Here is an 11490-nt window from a genome sequence, read left to right on the forward strand (position 1 = left end):
AAACCGAGCCCTGGGGGACACCACTCGTGACCGGCAGCCAACCGGATTTAACTCCGTTCACCACAACTCTTTGGGCCCGGCCAGCCAGCCAGTTTTTTACCCAGCAAAGCGCGCGATCATCCAAGCCTCGAGCAGGCAGTTTTGCCAGGAGAATGCTGTGGGAAACGGTGTCAAAGGCCTTACTGAAGTCAAGGTAAACTACATCCACAGCCTTTCCCTCATCCAATAAGCAGGTCGCCCTGTCGTAGAAGGAGATCAGGTTTGTCAAGCAGGACCTGCCTTTCATAAACCCATGCTGACTGGGCCTGATCATCTGGTTGTCCCGCATGTGTTGTGTGATGGTACTCAGGATGAGCTGCTCCATCAGCTTCCCGGGCATCGACGTCAAGCTGACAGGCCTGTAATTTCCTGGATCATCCTTCTGACCCTTCTTATAGATGGGCGTCACATTGGCCAATTTCCCATCTGTCAGGACCTCCCCGGTCAGCCAGGACTGCTGGTAAATGATGGAAAGCAGCTTGGCAAGCACCCCAGCCAGCTCCTTCAGCACCCTCGGGTGTATCCCATCTGGTCCCATAGACTTGTGTGTGTCTATGTGATGCAGTAGGTCACTGACTGTCTCCTCCTGGATTGCAGGGGGGTCGTTCTCCCAGTCTCTGTCTTCTGGCTGAGCAGGCTGGATTCCCTCAATACAACTAGTCTTGTTATTAAAGACTGAGGCAAAGAAGGCATTAAGCACCTCAGCCTTCCCCTCATCACTTGTTACCATGTTTCCTCCTGCATCTAGCAGGGGATGGATACTCTCCCTGGTCTTTCTTTTGCTACTGACATACTTATAGAAACATTTCTTGTTATCCTTGACTGCTGAAGCCAGGGTAATTTCCAGCTGGGCTTTAGACCTCCTGATTTCTGCCCTGCATAGCCTCACAGCCTCTTTGTAATCTCTGTGAGTGGCTAGCCCCTTCTTCCAAAGGCTTTAAAGTTTCCTTTTCTCCCTGAGTTCCAGCCAAAGCTCCCTGTTCAGCCAGGGTGGGTCTTCTCTGTCGCCGGCTTCTCTTACAGGACCTGGGGACTACCTGCTCCTGAGCCATTAAGACTTCCTTCTTAAAGAGTGCCCAGCCTTCCTGGACCCCTATACCCTTCAGGATCATCTCCCAAGGGATCCTTTCAAGCAGGTGCCTAAACAAGACAAAGTCAGCCCTTTGGAAGTCCAGGATCTCAGTTCTGCTTAGCCCTCTCCTGGCCTCTCTAAGAATAGAGAACTCTATTATTTCATGATCGCTGTGCCCTAGTCGTCCTCCGACCGCCACATCATCCACCAGTCCTTCTCTGTTCACAAAGAGGAGATCCAGCAGGGCACCTTCTCTGGTTGGTTCTCTCACCAGCTGCGTCAGGAAGTTGTCTCCCACACATTCCAGGAATCTCCGGGACTGGTCCCTCTCTGCTGTGTTGTATTTCCAGCACATGTCTGGGAAGTTGAAGTCTCCCACAAGAACAAGGGCAAGCGATCGTGAGATTTCTCCTAAATGCCTATAGAATATTTCATCCACCTCTCTGTCCTGGGTGGGTGGCCTATAGTAGACTCCTACTACAACATCTGCCCTGTTGGCCTTCTCCCTGATTCTAACGCAAAGACACTCTACCCTGTCTTCGCTACACTTGTGCTCAAAGCAATCATAACAGTCCCTAACATACAGCGCCACCCCACCACCTCTCCTTCCTTGTCTGTCCCTCCTAAAGAGCTTGTAGCCATCAACAGGCGCACTCCAGTCATGGGAGACATCCCACCATGTTTCTGTAATAGCCACAACATCATAATTTTCCTGTTTCATCATGGCTTCAAGCTCCTCCTGTTTGTTACCCATGCTGTGTGCATTGGTATACATGCACTTCAGATGGGCTGATGTTTTGCCCCCTTCCCCCTTCAAATCTAGTTTAAAGCTCTGTCAATGAGCCCAGCTAACTCCTGCCCCAAGATCCTCTTCCCCCTCTGGGACGGGTGCATTCCATCTAATGCCAAAAGGTCTGGTGCCCTGTATACCAACCCATGATTGAAAAATCCAAAGCCCTGATGGTAACACCAGTCTTGGATCCACAAGTTCATCTGCTGAGTTCTCCGGTATTCTTCTTCATCCATCCCACCCAACTGAAGGGATGGAGGAGAACACAATTTGTGCCCCCGACCCCTTAATCACTTTCCCCAAGGACCTGAAATGTCTCTTCATTGCTTTAGGACTTCTGGTAATGTCGTCACTACCTACCTGAAAAACCAGGAGAGGGTAGTAGTCCTTGGGTCTCACTAGAGCGGGGAGTTTTGCCTTGAGGTCCTTGACGCGGGCCCCAGGGAGGCAGCAGACTTCCCTATGAAGCGGGTCTGGTCTGCATATGGGGCCTTCGACACCCCTCAGAATGGAGTCACCCACTACAATGACTCTTCTGGGGTTCTTTTTAGAACTGGTTTTAATACCTGGTCTAGAATGACCCGGCCTTGGTGGACCTTGGTCTTCCTCCTTGTTTGTCTCATTTCCTTCCTCCTTCTCTTCTTCACTCAAAAGTTCCAGGGCCCCGAATCTATTGTGAAGGGACACCATGGAGGGTGAGGGAGGTCGGGAGAGGATTTTCCTGCCTCCCTGAGCGGGAGCCTGTTTCCAGCCTCCCCCATCTCTTAGGTCCCCTCCTTCTGCCTGGTAGCAAGAGGATGAGGGATTACCTACCTCGTTTGGAGCCTCCATTTGCTCCTGTTGCTTTAGGGGTGCTAGGGTGTTACTCCACCAATCAATTTCCCTTTCACACTCCCTAATACTTCTTAATCTCTTGACCTCTTCTTTGAGTTCCGCAACCAGGCTGAGCAGGTCATCCAGTTGATCGCAGCGCACACAGGTGTTATCACTGGTGCCTTCCGACAGGACTGACAGGCTCAGGCACTCCCTGCAGCCCGGGACCTGGATCGCTGCATGTTTGCGTGGCAGCTCCGTCTGGGTCGCCACGGGTGAAGCTGTGGCATCGCCTGCGTGACTATGGAGAAGACACGAAGAAATGGGATGGAAAACCTACCTACCTATCTACCTAGAGAGCCAAGGAGTCATCAGCAAGACACGCTCCCCCTTTAATAACCCCATATGGCCAGTGCGAAAGTCTAATGGAGAGTGGAGATTGACAGTGGACTATCGTGGCCTGAATGAAGTCATGCCACCGCTGAGTGCTGCCGTGCCAGACATGCTAGAGCTTCAGTATGAGCTAGAGTCGAAGGCAGCCAAGTGGTACGCCACGATTGATATTTCTAACGCATTTTTCTCCATCCCTCTGGCAGCAGAGTGCAGGCCACAGTTTGCTTTTACCCGGAGGGGTGTCCAATACTCCTGGAATCCACTGCCCCAGGGGTGGAAACACAGCCCCACCATTTGCCATGGACTGATCCAGACTGCACTGGAACAGGGGGAAGCCCCGGAACACTTACAGTACATTGATGACATCATTGTATGGGGTAATACAGCAGAAGAAGTGTGGGAGGCATTGGCCTGTCAGCCTTGCACAGCCTCTGAGAAAGAGCTAGGCTTTGATGAAAAACAGGCCTTGGAAGAAAGATAAGAGGCTGCTGAGCTATGCCAAGGTGGCAGGGAAAAACGACCAGCTGCAACACTGAACTGTGGCAAAGTACTGAAGTGTGAGACGTTACTACCGCGAGAATAGCGCGTGAACGAGAGGGTGATTGGCCTGCACAGCGCGTGTTAGAGTGGTCTTATGCTGATAGGGGAAAAGGTTGATAGCTGTCTAATTGCTGATTTGTTAACTATGAAGTAAGAGCTTTACCGACAGCATCCGAGAGCATAAGTATGTACCGTTGTAACAATAAACTCTCTCTTTCTCTCTGGATTTCTTCAGGAGTCTGTGCCTCAGTTGCCACAAAGAAGTTTTTGAGAAAGGGGACAAAATAATCCAAATCCTTCTGAGAGCCGGTTTTGCCATAAAGAGTGGCAAGGTCAAGGGACCTGCACAAGAGATCCAGTTTTTAGGAGTAAAATGGCAAGATGGACATCATCAGATTCAATGTCCCCACTGACTAGCAAAAAGGAAACACAAGCTTTCTTGGGTGTTGTGGGTTTCTGGAGACTGCACATTCCAAATTACAGTCAGATGGTCAGCCCTCTCTATTAAGTGACCTGGAAAAAGAATGATTTTATATGGGGCCTGGAGCAACAACAAGCCTTTGAACAAATTAAACAGGAAATAGTTCATGCCGTAGCCCTCGGGCCAGTTCAGACAGGACAAGATGTTAAAAATGTGCTCTACACTGCAGCTGGGAAGAATGGCCCTACCTGGAGTCTCTGGCAGAGAGCACCAGGGGAGACTCGGGGTCAACCCCTGGGGTTTTGGAGTCGGGGATACAGAGGATCAGAAGACCGCTATACTCCAACCGAAAAGGAGATACTGGCAGTATGTGAAGGGGTCCGAGCTGCTTCAGAGGTGATCAGGACTGAAGCACAGCTCCTCCTGGCACCCCGACTGTCGGTGCTGGGCTGGTTGTTCAAAGGGAGTGTCCCCTCTACACACCATGCAACTGATGCCACGTGGAGTAAATGGGTCGCACTGATCACACAATGGGCTTGAATAGGGAGCCCCAGCTGCTCAGGAATACTGGAAGTGATCACAAATTGGCCAGAAGACAAAGATTCCGGATTGGCGCCAGAGGAAGAGTTGACACGTGCTGAAGAGGCCCCACCATATAATAAAGTACCGGATAGTGAGACGCAATATGCCCCGTTTACTGACGGGTCCTGTTGCATTGTAGGGAAACATCAAAGGTGGAAGGTGGCTGTGTGGAGCCCCACATGACGGGTCACATAAGCTGCTGAAGGAGGTGAATCAAGTCAGTTCGCAGAGGTGAAGGCCATCCAGCTGGCCTTAGATATTGCTGAGCGAGAAAGCTGGCCAGTGCTCTGTCTCCACACTGACTCATGGATGGTGGCAAATATCCTGTGGGGGTGGTTACAGCAGTGGAAACGGAGCAACTAGCAGACCAGAGGCAAACCCATCTGGGCTGCTAAATTATGGCAAGATATTGCTGCTCAGGTAGAGAATCTGGTTGTGTAAGTACATCACAATCTCATGTACCCAAGAGCTGGGCCACTGAAGAACATCAGAACAAACCAACAGGCAGATCAGGCTGCTAAGATTCAGGTGGCTCAAGTGGATCTGGACTGGCAACATAAGGGTGAACAATTTATGGCTCACTGGGCCCATGACTCCTCAGGCCATCAGGGAAGGGATGTAACATAGTGATGGGCTCGTGATCGAGGGGTGGACTTAACCATGGACACTATCGCACAAGTTATCCATGAATGTGAAACATGTGCTGCGATCAAGGAAGCCAAGTGGTTAAAACCTCTTTGGTATGGAGGACGATGGTTAAAATAGACACTTGGGCCAAAGAACATGGCATTGAGTGGATATATCACATCCCCTATCATGCACCAGCCTCTGGGAAAATTGAGTGGTACAATGGGTTGCTAAAAACTACACTGAGAGCAATGGGGGGTGGAACTTTCAAACATTGCGGCACGCATTTAAGAAAAGCCACCTGGTTAGTTAATAGTAGAGGATCTGCTAACCAGGCTGGCCCTGCTCAGTCAAACCTTCTACATACAGTAGATGGGCATAAAGTCCCTGTAGCGTGCATCAAAAATATGCTGGGGAAGACAGTCTGGGTTATTCCTGCCTCGGGTAAAGGTAAACCCATGTGTGGGATTACTTTTGCCCAAGGACCTGGGTACACTTGGTGGGTGTAGGGAGTGGCGTTCGGAAGATCTCGCGATGTACGGAAGGAATAGCTGTAGCCCCCCTTGTTACGAGGTAAGGTGATGGATAGGCTTGTAATGTTAAGGGCACACCCACGAAGGAGGTACTTGGTGAACGTATATAGGTAAGATACACAGTTTAATAAACGGACATTTTGTATCCATCATATTGGTGTCTGTGCTGATGTCCCCGTGAAGGTCTTAACCTCCTGCAGCATTAGTCTGCGATCTGAGCGCCACTGACATGTGGATTGGCAGGTTTAATGAGGCAGGCTAATTGCGGTGTTGCAGTATTAGTCTCTGCGACCTGAGCGCCACTGACACGTGGAGAGGCAGGTTCAAAGAGGCAGAGCTAACAGCAACAGGTGGGTAATGCAGAAGGACAGGGAAGTCCGATGTGTGCCTCAAGGGGATTTGATTTTAGTTGAAAATAGCCAATGAATTGAACTGTATGATGTTAACTGCCAAATAACCCAGTTATTGCATATCATCATCACTACGGTTGATACATATTATACTAATGGCATCACATTAATATAAAAAATGAACTTTGATGGAGTCAGGACTGATTTCAGTAATTGGTGCCCAGCAACTTCCTTGAGATCAACATCTTCGGTCCACAGACTGTGAGCATGAATGGTACCAGATATATTGTGGGGACTCAGAAGGAGTCCCTGCAAGAAAATGGACGTGTGAGCAATCCTGTGTATGAGCGAGGATGTGACGAGGGACTGACCCTGGAAGAATGAGGAAGAACCCAGGAAGGTAAACAGCTTCAGGGTGATGGCCTGGGCCGAGAAGAAGTTTGTACAATGTCGATGTGGCAGTTTTCATCCAACCAGAAGAGAGCCTAAGGAGCATGTGCAAAGCTACCTGTCAAATCAGAAAGAATTGTACCATGTGATTGTATCTCGTGATTCTCACCTTCAGGATAAAAGGCTTGTCCACCATATTAAAGAGGCATTGCATTGCTTAATCACTGTGTGATGGTTTGCATGCGTTTAACTCCCGCATCAATCTTCTGCATCTGGCGCCCGAACAGGGACCTAAATCAAATTAGCACAAGTCCAAAGGGGACTTGGTGAAGTATTATCGTGGGAAAGCCGGTCGAAATTCAGCCAGACGCTGCCCCGGTGTCTGAAGGTGAGAATCAGCGCGCTGTACCCTTAAGGAGCCGCGAGAGGCGGCTGAGTATAGGGAGCCGCGGGAGGTGGCTAATGATCTGCGAAAGGCAGCCGCAGGGAGGAATGGGGGTGGAGGCTTACTAGAGACGAGCAAGCAGTAGTAAAACTCCTCCAACTGATCCTCTCTGTGAGAGGGATAAAATATGACAAGTCCGCGTTAGAAGGCTTGTTAAAGTGGAGCTGAGAGAAGGGACTTATCCCCAGTGCAGGGTGTGTATTTGAAGCCGCTACCTGGGAAGCCATAGGGAAACAGCTATGGGACTCGGTCAGTGATGGAGGAAAGTCGGCAAGAGAAGTGAGCGGTTACACCACGCTATGGAAATTAATCCGAGAGACACTACAGGAGATGAGTAGTGAGCGTGTGGCTGCGGCGTCTGCCGCTGCAGCTCTCGGACCGGCCCCTAATCTTGATATATCAGCCACGGCGCCGCTGCCGCCGCTACCGCCCTGCCCCGACCATGGCCGGAAGGACGGACCGGCCCCTTCCCCCCCCTCAGCCCCCTCGCCCCGGGGCGATGAGGGAGGGGGGGACTCGACGCCGCTTGCAGCGCCCGCCGCGCTGGGTGAGCCGAAAAATCCGTTTGATTTAACGATTGTGCCGCCGGGGCCGCGGCGAGCGGCGGGATCTAAATTCAAAACTGCGTCATCAGGGGCGGGAAGCACCGGAAGGGTGTCTGATGCCAACCGGAAAGGGACTGAGGAGAAACCGAAAGAGACCAAAGACGCCAGTAGTGGGCGGGACCCAGGCGAGGGCGGGGGTACAGAGGATTTGTGCCCGCCCCTCCCACCCTCACAGAACAACCCCTCGGGAGAAGAGAGCCCCGCCTCACAAGCCGGCTCTGCAGACATTAAAACTTTACTCCTGCACATTGTAGACAAGCTTGATAACTTAACTGTATCACAGGCAGAGAAGAGGGAGCAGAAATCATATACCTTTTCGTCAAATACGGGACCACAGCCATCTGCTCCTCCTGATCCATCGCTCGAGTATGCAGTTCCTGTGCCTGCTACTGTGCCCTCATCATCTCACCCTGCAGCTTCGCATCTTTTTTCTTCACAGGCGCAGAGTGCCTCTGCAGCTACACGCCGATGGAAAGGAGTTCTTAAAGATGCTATACTAGAAGGGTCTTTTATCCCAGAAACCGTACAAGCATTTCCAGTTTCCTTTAATACTGTTACTGGCGCCAATGAGTGGGATCCCTTAGATTGGAAATTGCTTGAAAAAGCTAGGGCTTCAGTAATCCAAAATGGTCTTCATCACCAATTGACCAAACAAATCATTCACTATATCTTCTCGTCATCGTTGTTAATTCCAAAAGATATTGATCAAATAGCGGCAGTTATTTTAACTCCATCTCAGAAAATGTTATTTGAAAGCGCATGGTCGAAGTTAGCTAATGAAGAACAGGTTCGTCCGCGCCCACAGGGTGATCCCCTTCATCTTGTCCAAGCACAAATGCTATTGGGTACAGGGCCCTTCACCGCAGTAGATCTACAGGTCAATCTCTCTAATGAAGTGTTACGGCTATCACAGTCAGGCCCTACTGTCTGTACCTGACACAGAAGGCAAGAAACAGGACAAGTTTGTAACAGTAAAACAGGGACTAAATGAACCTTTTTCAAAATATGTAGACCGTCTTTATCACTCCCTAGAACAACAATCTGACATGACCTTAGAGATGAAAGAAAAGATGTTCAAGTTAATGGCCTTTGAAAACGCTAACCCATCTACCCAGCACCTGCTAGCGACCCTCCCACATGGAGCATCTGTAGCTGATATGATTGAGTTAACCAACCGAGGAATGCAACAGTCTAATATTGCAGCCTATGCCGGTGCAGTGCATGAAGTGGTTGCACCATGGTGAACGCTATAAAACAAGGGGGAATTTTCTGGACGCACCACATAATCAACTAGCAATGACTTTATATATTCTTAATGGTGTTTTGATCTCTGTAGTGTTTGTGATTTTATGTTGTGTGAGTGATAAGTGTAAGAGGCCTCTTTGTATGATTGTTCTGCGGGGGTGAGACGCAGCCCAGCTGCAGCTGTAGACACTCAGGAACCAGCCGCAGGTGCTGTGGACGCTCCTATACCAACAGTTTGTGATTTCTTCAATTGATCAATTAAGCAAAATGAAGGATGGAATGCTATAAGAATGTATGTATTCAGCTTTCTTTGTTTAGCAATATTAAGAATTAAGAACTCAAGTGTTTAACCTTATTAGAAACTCCCTTGGTTTTCCCCCTTGAGTGGTGGCCAGGCTCTGGGTGGAACCCAACAGGAGGATGAAATCAGATGTTTCCGCTCAAAGAAAATTGCCAGTTATTTTGGCCTGTTGATTTAGAGGCTGGACCTGCTTGCAGCGATGTTGGATGCCTCACCTACGGATGGACGCATCGCGTAGGGTTTCCGGTTTGCGAGGAAGGGCACTCTAAATTCTCGCTGCATCCAGGGTTCCCCAGCAATTGCGGATCTGAATGTTAGTACCCCATTAAGTAAGTGTGCTATTCCGTATTTTCCTTAGTGTTTATTTTTGTAGTATTTCATCATATCCCGTAGTTGTGGGTACTGCAATTACCTTACTCTGGTAACTGTAACTGCTGTATTGTTTCTACCATTCTGTGAAACCTTTTTAAGTATGCTGTGTTTTGAAGTTTGCCTAACCCTTAATTGATGAAGTCTCGAAATAAGTCTTGCAGATGCAGCTTTACACAGCCTCTGAGCAATAGCTAAGAAGAACAGGCCTTGGAAGATAGATAAGAAACTGCTGAGTTGTGCCAAGGTAACAGGCAAAAACAGCGGACAGCTGCAACAGTGAACTGTGAAAAAGCACTAAGCTGTGAGAAGTTACCATCGCGGTAGAGTGGAATGCGCCAGAAAATATGGAAGATTAGTTCAACTGACCCGTGAAACTTATAATGGACCAGCCTATACCTCTCAAAAATTTGGGTCTTCTTTTTTTTTTTGTTGTTTGTCAACTCTGGGGTACACGTCACATCCCAGGTATACCACATTCCCCTACGGGGCAAACCATAGTGGAGAGAGCGCATCAAAACTTTAAAAGCGCTTTTGCAAAAACAAAAAGGGGGAGAGGTCTTGGCTGCTGCAGAACCACTTGCAAAAGCGGTGTATGTGTTAAGTTACTTACGGCTCACAGGTGATAGGGAGGAACCACCAGTAGTAATACATAGTATGGGTCTGAAATCCGGTATAAGCCGGTGTGGAGATGGTGCTTTTGCGCAGTACAAAGATGTTGCTATGGGAGAGTGGAAAGGACCTGTGGAACTAACAATGACGGGTCGAGGCTATGCCTGCGTTATTACCGATACCGGCACTAGATGGGATCCATCTTGCTGGGTGCGATCTTGGAAAAGAGATCAAGTTTGTGATTCTAAGCCTTGTGATGGTTCTGACAGTGATTAATGCTCATCCAGCAAAAGTAGTGTTTCCCTGACCAGACATATGGGTAACTATAGCTAAAGAGACAGGTCAAGAATCCTTCTGCCTTTCGATGGCTACTCCGTCGGACCCATTCAGAACATGCTTATTGAGATTCCCTCACTTTGACCCACAAGAATTCATTGGGTTTGTGTCAGACGATAGTTGGGACAAATGAAATTTTCACAGGCCAATGCCATTGCTCAAATTACCCAGGCAGGCACCAACACCACAACCTTTTGGCAAGGTCAACTTATTACGAGCAAAGAATTGTGAAAAGGAGTAATCATTGTAATTATTGTGATTATTGTGCTTGCTATTATTTTGCCATGTTTAATTTCTTGTGTTAGACAATCGCTACAAAAAAGCTTACAAGGAGTTTGGATTGCTCAAAAACAAAAAGAGGGATATGTGGGGACTCAGAAGGAGTCCCTGCAAGAAAATGGACGTGTGAGCAATCCTGTGTATGAGCGAGGATGTGACGAGGGACTGACCCTGGAAGAATGAGGAAGAACCCAGGAAGGTAAACAGCTTCAGGGTGATGGCCTGGGCCGAGAAGAAGTTTGTACAATGTCGATGTGGCAGTTTTCATCCAACCAGAAGAGAGCCTAAGGAGCATGTGCAAAGCTACCTGTCAAATCAGAAAGAATTGTACCATGTGATTGTATCTCGTGATTCTCACCTTCATGATAAAAGGCTTGTCCACCATATTAAAGTAGGCATTGCTTAATCACTGTGTGATGGTTTGCATGTGTTTAACTCCCGCACCAATCTTCTGCAATATATCACCTATTAGCTCCAAATGTAGCAGAGATTACACACCATTCCCCTCCTGTGACCAAGGTCACCCACTCCACCAACAGAGCCAACTCCACATCATCCCTCCTGCCTTAAAAGACTGTCATGACAGATGGAACCCGAAGTTATAGACTAAATGAACTCACTATACATTTTGGAGGGATGGCCCATAGACTAAGGGAATGATATCTGTGTGTATACAATCAAAAGACAGGAAAAGGGATGGTGATTAATTAGAATGTATTGGGAAACATGGAACTTGAGCATAACGTAA

General features: G+C 48.7%; 1 protein-coding gene across 1 annotated transcript; it reads left to right on the plus strand.

The window, feature by feature from the left end:
* Window positions 1-5353: 5353 nt before the first annotated feature.
* LOC141917697 (uncharacterized) lies at window positions 5354-11148 on the plus strand. Its single transcript, XM_074811093.1, has 2 exons — window positions 5354-5776; window positions 6161-11148. The coding sequence occupies exon 2, from the start codon at window positions 7326-7328 to the stop codon at window positions 8535-8537; it is 1212 nt and encodes a 403-aa protein (XP_074667194.1). The 5' UTR covers window positions 5354-5776; window positions 6161-7325; the 3' UTR covers window positions 8538-11148.
* The last annotated feature ends 342 nt before the right edge of the window (window positions 11149-11490 follow it).

Source organism: Strix aluco, chromosome W (genome assembly GCF_031877795.1).
Source record: "Strix aluco isolate bStrAlu1 chromosome W, bStrAlu1.hap1, whole genome shotgun sequence".
Taxonomy (NCBI): domain Eukaryota; kingdom Metazoa; phylum Chordata; class Aves; order Strigiformes; family Strigidae; genus Strix; species Strix aluco.

Bases quoted from the DNA above. Each gene is read 5' to 3' on its own strand.
- LOC141917697 (XM_074811093.1), top strand. From the start codon at position 7,326: ATGAGTAGTGAGCGTGTGGCTGCGGCGTCTGCCGCTGCAGCTCTCGGA.